The following is a 20,964-nucleotide window of genomic DNA, read 5'->3' on the forward strand; positions in this document are numbered from 1 at the left end:
CAGATGAAGTGATGCACCCATCATGCCTAGTGTCTACTGTACAAGCCTGTGGGGGCAGTGCTATGATCTGGGGTTGCTGCAGTTGCTCAGGTCTTGGTTCAGCAACATTATGTTGCCCAAAGAATGAGGTCAGCTGACTACCTGAATATACTGAATGACCAGGTTATTCCATCAATGGATCATATTCCAAGATGACAATGCCAGGATTCATGGGGCTCAGATTGTGAAAGAGTGGTTCAGGGAGCATGAGACATCATGTTCACACATGGATTGGCCACCACAGAGTCCAGACCTGAACCCCATTGAGAATCTTTGGGATGTGCTGGAGAAGGCTTTGGTCAGTGGTCAGACTCTCCCATCATCAATACAAGATCTTGGTGGAAAATGAATGAAACACTGGATGGAAATAAATCTGGAGACATTGGAGAAGATTATAGAAACAGTGATACAGAGAATGAGCTGGAATCAGAGATAAAGGAGGTCCAACCAGATATTAGAGAGAAGGACCCTTTGTTTTTGGCCAGACAGTGTACATTGGAATTTATTTCCTTAAATCTTGATGACTCATCCTGCTCTAGGGGGCGTGTACTTGTTTTGCATACAATGAGTGCCCCTTCAGCAGCTACACTTGTGTGGGCGGAGCCTGCTAAATCTACTGGAGCTGACCAATCAGAGTATTTCAGTAGTAATGGGGAGGGGCCTCTAGAGCATTTTAATGGAGACAAAGTCAGTCAGAATGAGAGGTTTTATAATTAATTAAAACAGAAGTTGGAAAGATAAAAAAAAGTACAGGTATCTTTTCTAAAACCTTTCTACCCTTGAAATTTTTCAAATGTAATATGAATGAATTATTTACAATGAACCAGCCGATAACTCAGAGTAACTCAGGATTCATTTAGCGTTGGTTGTGTTTCTTCCTAACTGACCTCGTCCATACAAAACATGCGAGAGGTTATCAAAATGTGTTTATTTCCTCTTTTGTACAACTCTGAAGATGTCGCGTCCAACCTTGGTAAAATAAATAAGAAGTCATATAAAACCGCCAGAGAGGTTTTCACACATCGCCACCCTCCAGTCACAATAACAACAGAAACCATGAAACACATCCTACATTTAGAGGAGGGGGGGGGGGACAAAGCACAGGTGTGGATTTTTTTAAGTGGAAAAACAACAGATACAAACACATGTACGTTATCCAGCAGTATAATTTGCATATTGACACATTTACATAAACATACAGAACAACCTTGGCTTGCTGTTTGGACACGTATGGGGTTTGAGCTCTTAGTTACTCTTACAGTACAGAGATGGCAAACGTTGAGGTAACATGAAACTTTTTAGGTAAAAGGAGTTTCAAAATCTCATGAGTGTTGTTCAGTGTCCACCTTTAATTTCAGTTTATAACCACCAACGTGGCTTTGAAGGTTAAAAAGAAAAATGTAGTTCCAAATGAGTTGATCAAGTAAAAAAAACTAAAGAAACATACAAACCAAGTGACAAAAACCCAAATTGACAAATCTTCCTTGGAGTCCTCCTGGTTCCAGTCTGATCAGCTCAGGACCCTCCTCACATCTCACTGGGGCCCTTCATCCCAGAGTCCTTCGCCGACACCGGCGAGGCCACCATGGGCAGGACGCACTGCGACGGCTCACAGTACCCGTTCAGACCGGAAGAACCCGGAGGCCCGGGAACGCCGGGGATACCAGGAGTACCGCGCGGGCCCCTCTCTCCATCACGGCCGTCTTTGCCGTAAGCCGGTCGACCGGGGTCTCCTGCAAACAGAGAACCGAAAAGAAGTGAAGTTACACAGACTGTAAAGATTCACCAATAAATCATCAGTATATTAAATTTACAACTCAGGTCAAGTTGGTCCACACAGGGTAAAAAAAAAAACACATATACCCACCATGGCCTTGTAGAGAACTTTCTACATTTTATTAATAATTCAATGAGTTTCTGATTAAAATCAGGTTTAATTTTAGACGTTATAGATCATTTAGACACTTTTACAGCCGGTTGTGTTCAGAGAGTATTTGGTAGAAGAAGAATATTTTTGCTAAAATATAATAAAAGGTAATCAGATATGATAGAAAAGATATGATATGTCATACACAGACATCTACATTCAACAGTTAATGCACAATCCCTTAAGAATATGAATTAGATAGATAGATAGATAGATAGATAGATAGATAGATAGTCATAAATTCAGGACGTTTACCTGGTAGACCAGGAGCACCTGGTTCTCCTTTGGGTCCCCTTGTTGTGTGTCCTCTGTCCCCTCTGTCACCCTGGTCGCCTGTGAAGATGATCATTAAGAGGAAATGTGTTATTAAAATTACTATATGTAGATTTATATTTAGCATTTAGTTCAAGCTCAGACTTCAAACCCCGTTATTAGAGAATCAGTGCAACCATCAGACTTTCAGTGGGCTGTACATGTTTGTTGTGATAAAACGTTGGCTGTTTTCAAGATAACACAACAGGACACCTGGAAACCAGAACTACTGGCTCTGAAAAGAACATGTCTAGTTTGGCTTGGCCGTGAAATTTGAAAACTGTTGTTCATTTAAGATGCAATACACCCAATATCCTGAGAGCCAGCAACATTAAAGTTTCTATTGGGTGTAAATACCATGTTGCAATGATTTTATATAACATTTTATATTAGGTTTTTATAGAATGTCCTTGATAGTGGACGACAGGTTTCAAATTCTTTGTTTCTTGTCTGATCTGACCAAACTGATGCTGCAACCTCAGCAACAACACAGTTATGAAGTTAATTAAAACTTGTGACTGAAATACAATTAACTGGAACGTTGTTTACCTTATATGGCAGTATTCTGAACGATCAATGATAGAATGAGAAATTAGCAGTTTCCAAATGTCCACAGAGGACACCTACCCTAAACCCTTAACTGGACTGTCATCAGCCTCACAGGTTATTCAACGCATCAGGAGACATATTTCTGAGTGGTCGTCCCAAAAGCTGTTTCCTGTGATTGTCGCATGCAGAAAGAAGTTGCACTTGGGTTCCTTTTGGGACACATTCTGCCTTTCAAAGTACTGGATGTCCTCTAAGTCCCAGTCTAAGCAGCCCATCTGTACGTCTCTCAGGTACTTTACTGCAGTCAAGTTACTTGATGCCCTACACATGAAAAGCCTACCAACATCAGCATCACCTTTACAGTCAGAAAGTATAAACCTTGAGGAGTTGAGGTGATCAAAGCTTGTTCATGATTTAGACAAAAATGGCAAAAATGCTGCCAAACAGACTGATATTCCCCAGAGTGTACTTCTTTCCTCATATTACTAACCCTGGAAAAAACAGAGCTAGGGAGGTGAGCCACTACTGAAAAGCCCACTCTGCTTTGATTGGTCATTTTGTTTTTTGGTAGTTGTTGGAGGAGATACTGGCATATATATAGGTATAGGATTCAACATATTTTATAAAAAACACTTGGGGACTGTATCCTCCTGGGACCCGGTAGTTCTTTGTTGTCCTCTGTGTTCTTAGGGTTGCAGTCATCACCGTCATAGTTGTTGCAGTAAATTACAATAACCTCCTAATCAACATGTGACAACTGGAATCCTCACCTTTAGGTCCTTTGCGACCTAGGAGCCCGGGTGGACCCTTCAGACCAGGCAGACCTCTAGATCCAGTGTGGCCAGGGAAACCATTCTCTCCAGTCTGGCCTGGAGGTCCAGGCGGCCCGGGGGGACCGGGAATTCCGGAGATTCCCGACTCAGGCCGGCTCAGGCTGGCTGCTAGCTGGGCCAGCTGCTCTGTGACACGGGACAATGTGGTTTACATTTGTGTTTTGGTCGTTAAATGATGCACGCGTCACAGCGACCTGCGTCAATGATCTTCAGGAGATCTTCACAAAGTCAGATCTTTGTGAAACTGCAGAAACTTTAAGTCAAATTGTACCTGAAAGTGTGAAGGTGAACACTTACCTTGCATTACCCTCATGCAGACCTGTTTAATGTGCGTATCAGTTGGTGTTTTTCCCTGCACAAACAATGACGGTTGACAGTGATGAGCCTTTTGTTCTTCATAAAATGATTAATGTTGAACATCGTGCAACGTGGCGCTGACGTTTTAACTCAAAAACAAAACACAAATTGATTTAACAGCATGCATTAAACCTCCCTGGTTTCACAGTTCCCAACCATGCAGGTCAGGGTTAGGGTTAGGTTAGGTTTAGGGTTAGGGTTAGGGTTAGGGAGAAACACAACAACTTCTCACCGCTGGTCCCTGTGATCCTGGCAGGCCTGGCACACCCATGTCACCCTGCATGCCTCGTGGTCCCGGTTGGCCATCTTTGCCCTCTTTGCCCTGCTGTCCCCTGCTGCCCTCAGATCCTTTGCTTCCGGTCTCTCCTGGTGGGCCTGACTGCAAAGACAACAGTGAGACAGGTTGAAGTGGTTGTTAAAGCACATCTAAATATCATCGACCTGTCAGAGTCTGAGGGCTGGGTGGAACTAGAGGGTTTAGGTGAACGTACCGATCCTTTCTCTCCAGGTTCTCCTTCATCACCCTGAAATGGAAAAGATTGGTAATTGATTATGCGATTAATTAAACAGAAAGCTCCTCATACCAGATTATGTTTGGGCTCTTAATAATCTGATAGGTCACATGAGTTAGTGACTGAAGCTAAGTGGTGTCTGGATGAATCACTCACAACGTCTCCTCTGTCTCCTGGTGTCCCTTCAGCTCCGGCAGGTCCCTGAAATAAAGATAGAGGACAGATTATTGGCACATAGTCTGATTCAGCTCGACACTGAAAACTAATCTGTCTGACACAGTGATGATCACAGACGCTGATATAACAATGGATCAAAAGTACCTGTTCTCCCTTTGGACCGTCGAGACCAACTGCACCCTGGGAGATAAAAATAAACAACAACAACCCAGTTATTATGACAATGTGAAAGTGTTTCATAGAGTATAAGAAAATCTCCAGCATCAATAGCTGCAGTATAAGCTGAATTTATTGATGGTGTTTCCCTTTTGACCTCAGTTTCATTGAACCTGACTCTACACACTCTACTATCTAAATTTCTGCTATTATTTTCTTAAACCTGCTGTTTTCTCCGCTGTCCGACAGTGACAGTAATTACGCAGACCCTGCATGCTCCAGCAGGTAAACTCCTTTTCAGGACTTCCCTTCCACCACAGTAACAGCCCGACGCATCAAAATTTGAGTAATGAAAAACCAAAGGTGCGTTCACACTAGGGGCTGTACAGACTAAACGACAGGTCGGTATGTGTCATGACGCTTTAAGCTTCATGTCAACTAGACACTAATCACGTGATAATAACAACATGGACGCCTCCTAGAAGACAGGTGAGGAACGGTCCAAATCCTCTGGACAGCAGTCAGTTAACAACTTGACCAAACGTCCTGTGGTAACAGAGAGAAGGAGGCTGCACATCAACTATTTGATAAAGTTATTAGACCTTTAGCTGCTACACTATCCCATCTAACAACACGCTGTGGAGGACTATTAAATGCTACTGATGGTGCTGAGGTGCTGCCTGTTTTTATACAGGCTATACATATCTGCAGCTCACAGTATGTAGCACATGAGCTGTCTGTTCTCAGCAGATGTGTTCAGGTCATCAGAGTCTAGTCAGTGTCCACTTGACTTTCTTCGCATAACGGTCGACTGAACTAGTGCAACCCCTTCTTTACACAAGAGCGCCAAAAGCTGCCACTCAGATGGTGCTGGACTGCCACAGAGACAAAGAAAAGTTGAAGTCACCTCAGCTGTGAATGCACCACAATGTGAGCCAGTCACAGCCATTATCATGGTTGGCGTAGGCTACTCAGCTGCTATCTTTGGTACACGACAGAATAAAAAGAAAGCTTCCTGCTGTTGATTAGCTTTAGTGGCACTGTGTGAACTTAGATGCATTGAATCCAGTGGTGATCCTTGGTTCTGGGGGGGGGGGGGGGGAGGGGTCCCCTGGCAAAGACATAAGTCTGCTATCCCCCAAGTCTAAGTCAGTGGTAGATAGATGGAGGTTGTGGAGTATTGTCGATAAACTGTGGGACCTTCACAGGATGCAGGGGGTTTATGGTTGTCAGTGCAAAATATGAAAAAAGACAATCATTTAGGGGCCCATACGAGGCCCCAAACAATTACTTGTGAATGCACCCCAGCTTTCAAGTATTGGACATTGATTTATACATAAATAACTCATGTTCTGTCCAACAAAGGTTAAAAAAGGCAACTGAACTTGTTGAGTTTTTTTTTGAGAAGACGTTTCACCACTCATCCGAGTAGCTTCTTCAGTTCTAGGGGACTGATGGGAAGTCTGAGGTTTAAATAGGAACTCCTCCTGAAAAAACTTGCGTGGAAAAATGGTTATTAGCATAACAAGCAGGTTTTTTCAGGAGGAGTTCCTATTTAAACCTCAGACTTCCCATCAGTCCCCTAGAACTGAAGAAGCTACTCGGATGAGTGGTGAAACATCTTCTCAAAAAAACTCTACAAGTCCAGTTGCCTTTTTTAACCTTTGTTGGATATACCATGACCTGGATGACTGAGAACCTTCACAGCCAACTCATGTTCTGGTCACTTGGAGGCAGCACAAACCATCTTTGAACCCAACACTAATAAAACTTTTAAATGTAGACTTAACTCTTTTTTTTTTTGCTATGCTATGAGAGCAGTGAGAGTGACCCAGACTAACAGACTGCTAAACAATGAGCTGGGACTCACCATAAAGCCTCGGTAAGCTGAATCAGGTGATGACTCTGTCTGGGTCCATGGCTACCAGAGACACTTTGCCTCTGTGTTAATCTGATTAAATAGTAAGTTTCTGTAACAGAAACTCAATCCTAGTTTTTCTCAGCATGTTTTAGACTCACATGGAACATTTAGACCTCCACTGAGTCTGGCCACTTTGCACCAGTTGCACTGAAAGCCTCCAGTAACTTTAAGTTTGGCCCAGTTGGGTTCATACAGTGTAATGTGTGCAGTATGGTATCTTGTCTATTCACTGTACACCCATGCAGGTGATCGGCTGATTTCTCTCTGCAAGCCTGAACCCAAACTCACCCAAATTCAAACACATATTGTTCTAATCAGCAACAATAACATGATCGATATCATGCATGGTTCAGGGATGTGTGTTTAGCGCGTCGTGTTCATGTGGTTTCACTTTAAATCTTTGTTGTTTTTGTGCTTCCTACCCTGTCTCCCTGCTGGCCACGATAACCTGCAGGGCCGGGAAGTCCTGGAAGGCCTGGATTCCCTTTGCTTCCCTAGAAAAAAAAACAAAAAACAACCACACACAGATAAAGTAAACTCTTAGACGCACCGAATACATTCACATTCAGAATCACAACACAGAGCCGCCTGTGTGGAGCTCAGGAAAGCCACCACCCCCACCTTTAACGTCAAATCTACAGGAAGAAATAAAAACATTTCCAGCTTGACATCACATGTATTTGAGGTTGGACCCCCCCGACCCTCCACCACCACCACCCTCCACCCTCCACCCTCCCTCAGATGTGTCAGGGTGTATGTGGGTACATGGGCATTCCTGGAGAACAGAGATTTCTTTCAGGGCGTCTCAGCTTCGAATCCCCCCTGAGCTGCAGAGAAAACACCCTGTAACAAGAGTCCTTTCATGCCCGCTCGCTATTGGATTAGAGATTTAACTGTAGGGACAAAGTTCACAAAAGACCTTCGACTCTCTTTAATGAAAGCACGAAATGACTCCAGTTACCTGCAGTGGATGTCTGAGCAAGATACAAGGTTTATCTGGGTAAATTATGTTCTTGTTGAATAATAGGTTCAGGACAGGAGATAAGAAAAGTTTTTATTATCACTAATTCTGCAGCCTTTGAGTTTGACTGATAGCAGACGAGACGTGAGCTACATACAGAGGATTAGCTGCAACTTTGAACAAGGACAGTCAAAGTTCTGACAGTTTGAAATTAACGATTAATATTTTCTACCTGGTAGAACTTGGTTTTCTACCTTTTCATTCATGTCCCACGGCAGTTTTATTATGATCCTGTAGATTTGTTTTCCCCCAAGTTTAATTAGTTTTACCATAAAGTAATGTTTTAACCATGGTTTGTCTCCCTCTCAGCAGGAGATCTTGTATTTATGTGGTTAGATTGAGGATTACGAGGTACTTATTGTAGCCTGAAAAGACAGAAATCTACACAGTGTGCATAAAAATGACTCAAAACATTAATGTATTTTCACATAAGTCCTGAAAGCAGCCAAAGAAAATGTCAGGACATCTGTCCATGAGCTGAATGTGAAGAGAAACTGGGTCATGCAGCAAGACAACGAGAACCAAGAACACAAGTGGTTCTACAAAAGAACGGTTAAAGAAGAACAAGATGAATGTTTAGGAACGGCCAAGTCAAAGTCCTGACCTTAATCCAATAGAAATGTTGTGGAAGGACCTGAAGCAAGCAGTTGATGTGAGGAAACCCACCAACATCTCAGAACTGAAGTGGTTCTGTTCTGAGGAATGGGCTAAAATTCCTCCAAGCTGCTGTAGACCACTGATCAGCAGTTACCAGAAACATTTAGTTGATGTTATTGCTGCTACTTTTAAGACTTAAGTAAAAATCCGTTTATGTTTTGAGTAATTTTTAAGCAGAAAACTAGGGGTGGTGCAAAAACCCTCTGATTGAGACACCACTTACCTGCTACTCCATCTGGAGCTTCTACCCATTCACGAGGAATTTGAGAAACACTATTTGTGATAAAGAAGAAACTGATTCTTCTATTTTTTGATGAAGGCTGTAGATGAATGTCTCCATATAGAGGCGTAGGCTGCAGATGTGATCTTACGCCACTCTCTGCCACTCTCCATGTATTTATGTGCTTTATTGCATCATTATCATTAACTTTGCCTTTTTCATCCTCTTCTCCTGTAGTTTGTCCTTTTTTCCATCTGTCCTCTTTATCTCCTGCAAATTTCTCCAGACTCAAGACCTTCATGTTTCTGTTCTTAAGTCCCATCAACCTGCTGCTTGTGTTCATCGTGGTATCTCAGTGCTCATCTTTTCATTTCCTTCTCTCATCCCTGCAGTTCAGGTGATAGCTACCCAGCTTGCCTCTGATTCTGTTGGAGGTTTCTTCCTGTTGTGCAACTATTATTACCACAGGGTTCCTCTGGGGATCACTTACATCATGCAACACCAATTGGTGACAATATATTCAAAGAGAAATTTGATCCACAATCTTTGGAGGATGTTTGTACAATATATTGAGTATATACTGTCTGCAGATAACTAACGTGACTTTACAGTAAAGAAATTCCATTGTAGGTGTGAGGACATTTAGGCCCCGGTCAACACACCCGGGACACATTGAGATCTGACCTCAGACCACATTTGGAGGTGGGCTGCACATAGTCACTTCTTTTTAGCCGTTTGAACACAAAGTCAGTTCACCATGTTGTGGATATGGTTCAGTGTGACCTGAGGTGATTTCCTTCTCTAACTTTTCTCATTGTTAGGAGAGATAACCTCCTTTTTTTATAAAACAGACTTTCTCTTGGGTCTTACCCTGGCTCCTGGTAATCCTGGGGGCCCTTCAGGTCCTCTCTCTCCTCGTTCACCCTAAAACAGAAAGAGATTAAGTACAGATGAAAACAGAACTGAAAGAATCCCAGAGAACCCGACATGTTCTTATGGTTTTTATATAATAATACATGAATATAGAATATAATCTGTGTGCATTAGGTAACTCTTGCACCGATTGTAAAGACGGCGCAGTAGCGTACGATAGTAATGTAGAATCTATAAAATACACGATAAAAACACTGAACTGTGCAGCCGTCAGTACATTTGCTGGCTGGTGTTCATGAAAAATCATTATCTGGTTTATCAGGTACAGGTACAGGTACAGATAGTGTATAGAGGACAGGAATAAGACCATGTGTGGAGAAATGAATAGTGCAAACTCAGCAAAAAATAAGGTTTATCAGAGCATATATGGAAGTATGTGTACTGCTGATAACTCAGCAGATAAGGGAAAGGAAGGCCTCCAGTCAACATCATGCATGGAGGCATGGTACAGTTAGGTGCTTTCTCAAAAAGCCACCAGGAAGACGAAGTGAAAACACCTGTGGCTTATGAAGTCTATAGATGGAACTTGCAGCGGACTTTGGCTTCAAACAACAGACACAATTAGTGTTGGAAAGAAGACCAAATATGGGGTGGAAAGACACGGGTATTTCCAAAGGGAAATAAATCATGTTTACGGTAAAGCCATAATGCTTTTTGAGAATAAACTCTGCTTGCATCAAACTTTGACTTTCTTCTTTAAGACTCCAGATTCCAAGAACTCAGATTACATGTTGAATTCAAGAGGTATATGCTATGATCTGGCCCTATCCTGTGCCTCAAAAACACCACCAGTGGACTTTTTGTGACGATCACAGCTGGAGTTGCGACAGGGCTTAAGGTTGGAAAACAAAACCTGACATCTGGAGCACTGGGGAGTTTTAGGACCAGAAGTGGGAGGTTGATGGAACAACGTTTCATGTGACAAATAGTTTCTTAGATCTTATGTGAAAAGCAGGAGGTTTGTAGAGACTCACTGGTCCTCCTCTGGGTCCGACAGGTCCCACCTCTCCCTGGTCGCCACGCTCGCCCTGGAAGCAAACAACATGTCAGATCAAACTGTCCGAGCTCAGAGTGGCATTTTCTTTTTATCTTGTACTCAAAGTGAAAGACTTTGGTTTCACTTCTGCTTTTAACTTACTTGTTTCCCTGGAGATCCCATCAGTCCTACAACTCCTGGATCTCCTGTGTTGCCCTGGTGACAGAATTGGTTTATGCGACTAAGGAATGATTGTCTAAATGTGACTTTTGTTCGACAGCACTGTTTCTGTGGTGGATAAACTGTTGAACACGTTACAATCATACCTTCGGGCCACCGTGTCCTTTTTGTCCATAAGCACCTGGTAAACCCTACGTGAAGAAAAATGGAAATAAACACAAACGTCTGAGTCAAGAAAGGTGAATGTTTAATTGTTAATGGTGAGCCTGGGGGTCAGAGGTCAGGACTTACAGGAAGCCCCTGAAGGCCAGCATCACCGGGAGCCCCACTTTTTCCTGGAAGACCCTAAAAATATGAAAAACCAAAAAACTCTCAGACAGGGCGATTGGTCAGAGGTCAGAGTTCTCATCAAGAACACGTTCTACACGTTCAAGATTAAATGAGTAAACACTTTTTTGTTTTTTTTTGTCCAAAATGACTTAAAGATGTTCTTGCAGTAGTTACCTTGGACCCTGGCAGTCCGGGTATTCCCTCACGAGCATCTGGACCAGGAAGGCCCTGTTGACAATAAGATGCTTATTATAAAGCTAACAGCATGTTAGCATACTAAGAACAAATCCAAAGATTTTTCCTGTCATCCTTTTCCTTCGGCCCTTTTTCATTCGATGCCCTCAAACATTTTCGCCCTTTTCATCCCTTCCCCTCAACGACTTTTCATCCCACCCTCTCGACCCCTTTTCCTCCCGTCCTTTCAACCCTTTTCATCCCATCCCCTCAAACATTTTCGCCCTTTTCATCCCTTTCCCTCCACCCTTTTCATCCTTTCCCCTCAGTGTCTTTTCATCCCATCCCCTCAAACATTTTCGCCCTTTTCATCCCATCCCCTCAACCTCTTTTCATCCCATCCCCTCAACCTCTTTTCATCCCATTCCCTTGACCCCTTTTCATCCCCTTTCATTTTCTGATAAACTTGCATCCATTAATGCGTGATCATTGTTAGTGAAATGGTGAAATATGAGCAGCAGTCACGTGATTGAGTCCCCTCTGTGATGGTAGAAATGTGGACAAGAATGAAATAAAGTTGTGACAGCAGGTAGATAGGAAGAAGAACTGATTGACTGATTGTGACAGTGCTGCTCACAGGCTCTCCTTTGGGTCCTGGGACTCCTCTGATTCCTGGTGGACCTCTGTCGCCCTACAGAGAAACAAACAAGATGGAAACCAAACAATGGCAAGATAAGTTCATGACTATAAAACAAGAGGTGGCAGAATTTTTTAACAAGATTTAATTTAGGAAAGAAATATAAGTGACCGTGACCAATGCTAAAATACTGGAGACGTCCTAGAAACAGAATAGCCTAACCCTATCTAATCAGTTTTACTTTTACCAGTTTTATTTTGTATTATCTTGTTTTGTGGAAACTACAAGACAAGTCATTTGAAAAATGTGATACTATCAGTGAGTGTCCCTCAGTGTGTTCAAAGATCTCCTGTCTGTATTTTATGGCCTGTTTGGTATCTGTGTTCTTACCACTACTCCCACTGGGCCGATCTCACCTATGGCTCCTCTTTGTCCTGGATCACCCTTAAAAAATAAAAAAATAAAAGAAATGTCAGTTTTCATCAGTGTTTTGTCCAAATAATAAACAGCAGGGGTTTTGGTTAAATGTCCACTCACTGGGGCTCCCTGGATTCCCCGTGGACCCACATCACCAGGTTTTCCACGAGGTCCCTGTTTGGAGAAATAACAGAATAATAATAATTCAAAACTGAATTAATATAATGAGGGAGTTTTCAGATCAAAGGTACATGTGGTTATTATTTCAGTGCAGTGCACACTGTGCAGTCATTTAAATGGACATTTAATGAGTCTGTTAAGGTTTATTAAGGATATTTTTAAAAAAAGTAAAGAGAATCAACGAGGATTTAAATCGTTTTAAATGATCTATTATACTGAAATGCATTTTAAACACTTAAACAATACTGTTAAGAAACATTAAGATTTTAAATGTCTTTAAGAGGAATTTTTTGTTTTAATCTTTTAAACTAATTACTGTAATGTAAGGTAGCTGTTAAAAAGCAAAAGTATTATTTTTTTTATTTTTCTAATAAAATGTCATTCAGAGAGCTGTAACGCTGTCCAACGCATTATTAAAAACTGGAAGGATAGTGGAGAACCATCGTCTTCCAGGAAGAAATGTGGTCGGAAAAAAATCCTGACTGATGGTGATCTGTGATCACTTAAACGTTTGGTGAAATCAAATGGAAGAAAAACAACAGTAGAACTCAGGGCTATGTTTAATAGTGAAAGTAAGAACATTTCCACACGTACAATGTGAAGGGAACTCAAGGGATTGGGACTGAACAGCTGTTTAGCCTTAAGAAAACCACTAATCAGTGAGGCTAACTGGAAAAAAGAGGCTTCAATTTGCTAGGGAGCATAAAGATTGGACTCTGGAGCAATGGAAGAAGGTCATGTGGTCTGATGAGTCCAGATTTACCCTGTTCCAGAGTGATGGGGGCATCAGGGTAAGAAGAGAGGCAGATGAAGTGATGCACCCATCATGCCTAGTGTCTACTGTACAAGCCTGTGGGGGCAGTGCTATGATCTGGGGTTGCTGCAGTTGCTCAGGTCTTGGTTCAGCAACATTATGTTGCCCAAAGAATGAGGTCAGCTGACTACCTGAATATACTGAATGACCAGGTTATTCCATCAATGGATCATATTCCAAGATGACAATGCCAGGATTCATGGGGCTCAGATTGTGAAAGAGTGGTTCAGGGAGCATGAGACATCATGTTCACACATGGATTGGCCACCACAGAGTCCAGACCTGAACCCCATTGAGAATCTTTGGGATGTGCTGGAGAAGGCTTTGTGCAGTGGTCAGACTCTCCCATCATCAATACAAGATCTTGGTGAAAAATGAATGAAACACTGGATGGAAATAAATCTGATTACTTGCAAATGTGTGCTGTAATCAAAGCTAAAGGTGGTCCAACAAAATATTAGAGTGTGGGACCTTTTTTGTGGCCAGACAGTGTATATTAACTCTAACTGTAGTTGAACTGTTGAAAAAGTTGAAAAAACAAACAGCCATCTGTGTTTTATTGATCCATCCATCCACCCCAACCTCCTCCCCATGTTGACTTTAAGACCATCCTCTTTTGCTCCTGTAATAATTCTCATGGCCACTAGAGGGTGCTATCATGTGTCGTTTGCTGAAACTATTTGCTGTTTTCTCACATGACTGCAGGATGGAACATGGGGTCATGATAACCTTTTTTTTATGGCAGGTCGGTGTCTGTATGTTATGTTTTGTTTTTTGTTTTTTTAGAAAATTAAAACTCGTGTGCAGTGTGTGACCTCTTACCTTGTCACCTTTGGAGCCCAGAATTCCCGGGAGGCCTCTTGCTCCACCTGGGCCCTAGATTTACTCAGCGGAGGAGCAGAGGAGTGTTAATTGTCTGTGTACAAAGTATTTCACTGTGACAGACAGTAAAGAGCATATTAAAATATTTTACTGGTAGTCCTTGAGCTCCAACGTCACCAGGTAGTCCTTGTTCACCCTCCTCTCCCTGAAAGAGAACGAAGCCCCGTCATGTCAGGATTACATGTCTGGTTTTATTCTGTTGAGAAGCTCTTTAACACCAGGTTACCTTGTGTCCTTGACGTCCGGGCTCACCTGATTCACCCTTCACCCCTTTGTGGCCCTACAGGCAAAACTAGATGTTAAGAATCATCACAGTCAATAAATAAAAGAATCCATCTGCATTAAAAGTTGACTTACTTTCATTCCAGGAAGCCCAGAGTATCCAGTCAGGCCCGAGGGGCAGGCGTTGGGGCACTGCAAAACACAACAGCCTATTTGAGGTCATGGAAAAGCCCTGCCACCAGGGGGCTCCACTGACAGCGACCCAGTGAGCAAACGAACAGAGGAGTCTTTCTGCTTCACTTCTGTCCTACAAAGCGTCTTTAGCTCGTGGTTTATTTTCATTTCTGAGACTCTGCTGCTTCTCACCAGCACACATAGCAAACTGGAAACCACGAATATTCAGCTTTACTGTTTTGTTTCGATGATGACAATATGTGAAAAATCAACTTAAATAGTATGGTCCTTTAAAATCAAAACGTTAAAGATGCTTTTTATCTTTGTGGAACATTTAGATAAAAACTGCATCCTGCTGGGGATGGCTGCTGCCATCAAGGAGTGTCATTGCTATGGGGTGGGGGTGCCTGGTCTGGTCTAGGTGGGTGCTACATGTCTAAGTAACATCCACACCAATGAATGCCAGGTCCAGAAGTTTCCCAGCAGAACACTGAACTGTCACAAGATGATCAATGTTATTTACTTCTCCGGTCAGTGGTCATAATGTTGTGGCTGATCGGTGAATAAACATGTAGTCAAGTATTTATTTATTTTATTTATCTTGTATTATTTTATTAATAAACAGGTGTAATTTATTGTAGCTACTTACCAGGTCCTCGCCTTGATAAATAGCTGGAGGTCCCTGGAAAAAGAAAATGGATTATCAGTTATGAAACAAAAATTAAATAAATAATTAACATCACAGTCCTCTGAGGCATTTCTCTGCTGTGACTCCTTGTTTAGAGGCTTTAACACCGACCACCGGTGCTCTTAAATGAACCTTTTTTCTCTTTCTTCCTCTGATGATGTTTAAAAGCTGCATTGACAGAAATATTTACCCGAGGGCCAACAGAACCAGGAAGACCAACTTGACCTCTTCTGCCTCTTGCTCCCTGTGGCACGCAGAATGAAAATAGATTCAATTCACGAAACTGTTTGAATGTCCTCTTGACCAACGTCTAGTGAGTCTGAGCTGTGGCTGATACTCACAGGAGATCCAGCTTTCCCCAGTTCACCTGGAAGCCCGTCTGTACCAGGAATACCCTGTGGAACAAGACACCAAATCATACAGGGTGTACCGTGGGAATTTATCCACTAAAAGCATAAAAAAATATATGAATTCTGTATGCATGCATGGTGCACTGTAAGTGCAGCCAAATTAAAGACCGTCCTAAGACCAGTGGAGACTCTTAAAAGTGAAACATCTCATCTTGCTGCAGTGAGTTAGGAGCGATGCTGTTCAAGGATTCAACGATTCTTTATTGTCATTTCAACACATGTTGGTACATGGGCTGGAACGAAATTTGTTTCTCTGGTCCTGATTCAAGCCATAAGTAAAAAGTATAAATATAGAATAAAATTAGCTAACTAAATATAGTACAAAAATAGCAAAAAGTGTAAAAATATCCACTCGGTCTATCAGGTACAGTATGTTTCTTTAAAAGTTTAGTTTTTGGGCATTTTGTGGACAGATAGTAGAGAGAGACAGTTTAATATTAACTGTATTTGATGCAGATGCTTTCTATTTTCTGCACCTCCATTTGTGTCTCTTTGAATCATTGCTCAATCTTTAATAAAGCCTTGAATGACCGAGCAGTATATGCAGTACAATATACTTACTCATCCTGTCATTTCTGAGCAGTATTGGTTTTCCTGGGACCAATATGTCCATGTGTTTATTCAGCCTCCACCTTTTTAGCCTTCTTTAATATATTTTTTATCCTACTTGTATTTTTGCATTGCTTCGATAAATTTCCCTTTGGGGATCAATGAATCTCAGCTCTTCTTATCTTGTCTTGCCAAATTAAAGTGAACCAGAAACCACAGTATTACTGGTAAAATGTGATATTATTGATACTCACGTCGAGCCCATCAGGTCCTACACCCTGTGAGAGAAATTAAAAGATGAATCCGGTCAAAATAACACAGATAGGAACCTCCCAGTACTTACACTAGAATATATGTTTGTCTGCACTTACAGGCTCTCCAGCGGAACCACGAGGTCCAAGATCCCCCTGGAACACAACAAGAACAGAAACTTAATCTGACCTCAGAGATCATTCACAGACACACAATGGATAAAAGCACCAACATCTCATCTCTTAAAACCAGAGATGATGTGTTTTGTTCCGAAGAAGAAGTCTTGGAGGATCTGAGCGTGAACATGAACAGATGATGAACTCACCTTTGACCCTTTTGATCCCACTGGTCCTGGATCACCTGGAGGTCCGACAGGTCCCTGTAGAAACAACACAAATCAACACAAGACAAGTTAAAATAGTTTTAAGAAATACAGAATATAACAAGCAGGGGTCGGCCACATGGCTCTTTTCTCAGTCTTTATACATTTAGTTTTTTACATTTTCCATTTGATTGCGACACGATAAACCTTCAAGGTTCAAGGTCCAAGATTCTTTATTTGGCCATTTGTGCATAAACCAACAGTCCAGGCACATTGGAAATCTTGTGCAGGGCTCTCAGAGTCAACAGTTTAGGTAGTTAAGAAAGAAACAAATGAGTTTTTCTCCAATTTATATTACTAATCACAGCAGACGGCAAATACACGAGGTGACCATGAGACTCGTTAGTTCACTACTGAGAGGAACACTGTCCCTTCTACCCTCAGTGGTATAAGGTTCTGGAGGAAATATAACGACACACGTCATGCAGTGTTATCATCTTAATAAGAAAATGTTAACAATTGTAAACGGCATGTTGTAAAACCAAGGATCCTGAACAGAACTGTAATATTTTTTTGTAATATCCCCTCAAGTGGTGCAGCAGAAAACCCCAGACTAACTTTCTAGGAGTGAATGGACTGATTGTTTTACCACTTTCTCAGCAAAATCTGTCTCAAAACAAATAATCTGACGGAGGCAGCCTCACCTGACTGAAACACTTTACCTGCTCAAACGTAGACAGAGAAACCAGACACACAGACGGAGCTCTGTTACAAAGATATGTTGTTGAAAACTACAAAAATAATTCTCCCTCAGATACTATTAATTGCACCGTACACACAATCAGGCATAACATTATGACCACCTTCCTAATATTGTGTCCCTTGTGGTGACTCATCAGAGAATGGACATGGGCCTTCTGAGGGTGTCCTGTTGTTAGTGGGGGGGTCTTTGAGGGGAGGGGCCTCTGTGGATCATCCCACAGATACTTGATCAGTTTGGGATCTAGTGAATTTGGAGGCCAGGTCAACACCTTGTGCTGTTCTTCATGTTTTTTTTTTTAGTTGTTCCTAAAGTGTTTTTGTGTGTGTGTCTGTGTCAGGCTGCATCCTGCTGGGGATGGCTGCTGCCATCAAGGAGTGTCATTGCTATGGGGTGGGGGTGCCTGGTCTGGTCTAGGTGGGTGCTACATGTCTAAGTAACATCCACACCAATGAATGCCAGGTCCAGAAGTTTCCCAGCAGAACACTGAACTGTCACAAGATGGTTTAAATGTTATTCACTTCTCCTGTCAGTGGTCATAATGTTGTGGCTGACTCTGAATCTGTCCGTCTGTTCTCATCACCTCAGCAGACGGCGAACACACTGTGACCATTCTGGACGTCCTCTCCCAGCACACACTCCTCTCCTGTCGTCCCTCTCTCTCTCCCTCCACTCGTTCACAAAAAGACCCCTGTTTCTGTCAGGAAGCTATTTGAGACTCTCCCCTAAATAGCCAGATTGATTTATTCGAGGCCTGGTTTTTTTTTCCCCCACCTCAACATTTTTGCTCACCAAGGGGCCAAGACAAACTTCTCACACAGCAGCAGATCTGAATATCTCAAGTCATGCAGCTCAGATCTTACAGAGATCCAACACATCCTCTTACTGGAGAGTTTAAAACCCGTGCACCAGATCTCGGCAGACTCTTTTGTTATTTCTTTAAACAGTTTTTGGAACAGAGAGCATCCTGCAGCGTAGCAGCAGTTATATACCGGTGACAATACTTACATCGGCCCCTGGAAGGCCTGCAGCTCCAGGAGCCCCGTCTTTGCCGTTTTCTCCATCAGGGCCCTGGCATCAGAAAATTCAACATCACCACTGTTGGTTTTAGTAAATGAATTCCCAAGCTAGCATTCATTCATTCATTCATTCATTTATTAATTAAATGCCTCGTCATGTGGAACGAGACGTTAAAAGCCGACTCACCGGTCCACCGTTCACCGTGGAGTCTTCTCCTCTGTCGCCCTGAAGACACATGACAATGAGAGAGATGGTTTTCATAGACGCGTGACATGTGTTTTGGGGTCAAATGGAGAAGATGGACCTATTTTTTTTGCACTTAAACAGATGTTTAACAAGTCATCCATCAGTGTAAACGTCCTGTTATTCCCAACTATTTATCTATAGACTTTACAGATAAAAGAGAAACCTGTAAAAATAGACATTTTAAAGTTTTTGCTCAGAAATCTGCACGAAATCCACTTCTCAAAAAGTTCAGTGTTATCACATACGAACAGAGTAAGAGACGCTCAATGCACCGTGTCGCTGGATTGCTCCTCAACAGATTAGTTAATCTGAAGGGAAAGCCAACGTCCCACCGTTCACTGAGCAGATTAATCATGAAATAAACCGGACCACAGCCACAGAACAACCCACATCTGAAAAATGAGCGTTCATGAACCGAGAAGAAACAAAACTCACATCGATGCCGTCCACTCCGGGCACACCAGCTACCCCGGGCAGTCCTGGGGGCCCTCTGGGACCGACGGGGCCCCTCTGTAAAACAAACACAAAAAAAAAAATCAGAACTGAAATCCATCTTTAAACATCATCCAGTGCTGCTGCTGCTGCTGCTGCTGCTGCTGCTGCTGCTGGTGGTGGTGGTGGTGGTGTGAAGGGCGGCTCACACAGAGTCCCATTGTGTGGGTGATGTGAGGGGAAAGGTCCTGAAACCAAACCTGGTTCCCCATCACAGTCCCATTATACCGCCTAAGTCAGCGCTCATGTTCAGATTACTGCCGCTGTCTGGACCTTATTGGTGCCAGGTGTGCAGGGACGACTTTTAGATAAACGTCATTAAAAAAAGAAAGAAAGTCGTTTAAAATTCTGCTTTTGTATATTTTAGTTTGGTGGGTAAATATACTTCAGGTTTAAGGTAGAATACTCTCAGACTACTGCATGTGTTTTTGCAGCAAATCTTTAATACAGCTTTACTTGTATTTTATCCCGTACTAAAATCATACCATGGAGACTTTAAAGCCTCCTAGAGTTAATAAAACATAATGCACATTAAATACTAGTTGTATTGAAATGACTTATAGTGATAAAACAGCAAACACAGCTTTTAGAAATACAATATAATGAAAGATAAGAGGAATGAGGTTAAGTTAAGGCTGCTCAAAACATTACAACTGCCAATGGAAATATAAAATATATAGGAAATACAAATAATGTATAGCATTTGAAATAAAACAACAGTGAGCGCTACAGTCCAACTATAAGCACCAGCACTAACATTTGAGTTTTTGACAGGAGAGAAACAAATAGCTGCAGTCTTCTCTCACCTGAGCTGAACAAATCAACACGATTTGCAGTAAAATCACCAACAACGACTCCCGACACATCCTGGAGAGAGCCATGGTCTTCCCACGGCAGAGGAAGGCGCCGAAAGTCCCTTTTTCCCTGATTAAATGGGGCTCTAGGATGGTCCACCTGTCAGTGTCCCCCCGCGACTGAAACCCCACCGCCTGCTGGAAGGGGAGGATGTTAGAAAGTCCTGGTTGTTCCTGAGAAGCTGACGCTCTGTGGGCTGGAGGGAGGAGGAGGGTTCTCTGCTCACAGGGTGGAGAGTCCTTCCCTTTACTTTGAAAGTTTAAAGCTGTAAGTGCAGCAGTGGTTTAGTAAAATGGGATGCTTTCATACTTAAAACTTACAAAAATCTGAATAATCTAAACTATATTTCATTTGAAGATGGTGTTTGCTCAGATGCCTTAAAGATGACTCTCTCCATGACAACTGGAATGAACTACATTAACTGGTTGAGACGTTAAGACACAGGCATGGATCCCAAAGAAAATATAAAATAATCACAAAGAGACTACAACTTGACAGCTGTTGCAAAATGAATAGACAGATGTGTAAAATAAAACAGATCAGGAGACTTTGATCTATTTGACCACTCTTTTAAAAGTCATTACTGACCCTTCATGCTCATATAAACCATCACACTGTGATGAAGCAGGAAAATGTGAATAAACAACAGCAAAATAATACATTTCCAACAGATTGCAAGTCATACGAATATACTTCTCTGCAGACATTGTGTTTAATTTCTTTTTTAAAAAAAGTCAGACTGTTCAGTTAATCCACAGTATTCGCTGTAA

At 42.1% G+C, this 20,964-nt stretch overlaps 1 protein-coding gene across 1 annotated transcript; it reads right to left on the reverse strand.

The window, feature by feature from the left end:
- Positions 1-1,566: 1,566 nt before the first annotated feature.
- Positions 1,567-20,220, reverse strand: col9a1a (collagen, type IX, alpha 1a; the record flags this gene model as incomplete). The annotated part of the gene is made up of 32 exons (XM_084572251.1): positions 1,567-1,772; positions 2,222-2,299; positions 3,598-3,786; positions 3,958-4,012; positions 4,250-4,396; positions 4,509-4,541; positions 4,686-4,730; positions 4,851-4,886; positions 7,206-7,277; positions 9,552-9,605; positions 10,589-10,642; positions 10,753-10,806; positions 10,917-10,961; positions 11,062-11,115; positions 11,275-11,328; positions 11,912-11,965; positions 12,302-12,355; positions 12,449-12,502; positions 14,145-14,198; positions 14,296-14,349; positions 14,431-14,484; positions 14,562-14,618; positions 15,250-15,282; positions 15,479-15,532; positions 15,630-15,683; positions 16,502-16,525; positions 16,619-16,654; positions 16,825-16,878; positions 18,590-18,652; positions 18,788-18,826; positions 19,283-19,357; positions 20,146-20,220. 32 exons carry the CDS (start codon positions 20,218-20,220, stop codon positions 1,567-1,569), a joined length of 2,064 nt encoding a protein of 687 aa, XP_084428377.1.
- Positions 20,221-20,964: the final 744 nt, after the last annotated feature.

Source organism: Chelon labrosus (assembly GCF_963514085.1).
Source record: "Chelon labrosus genome assembly, chromosome: 2".
NCBI classification, from domain to species: Eukaryota; Metazoa; Chordata; class Actinopteri; order Mugiliformes; family Mugilidae; genus Chelon; species Chelon labrosus.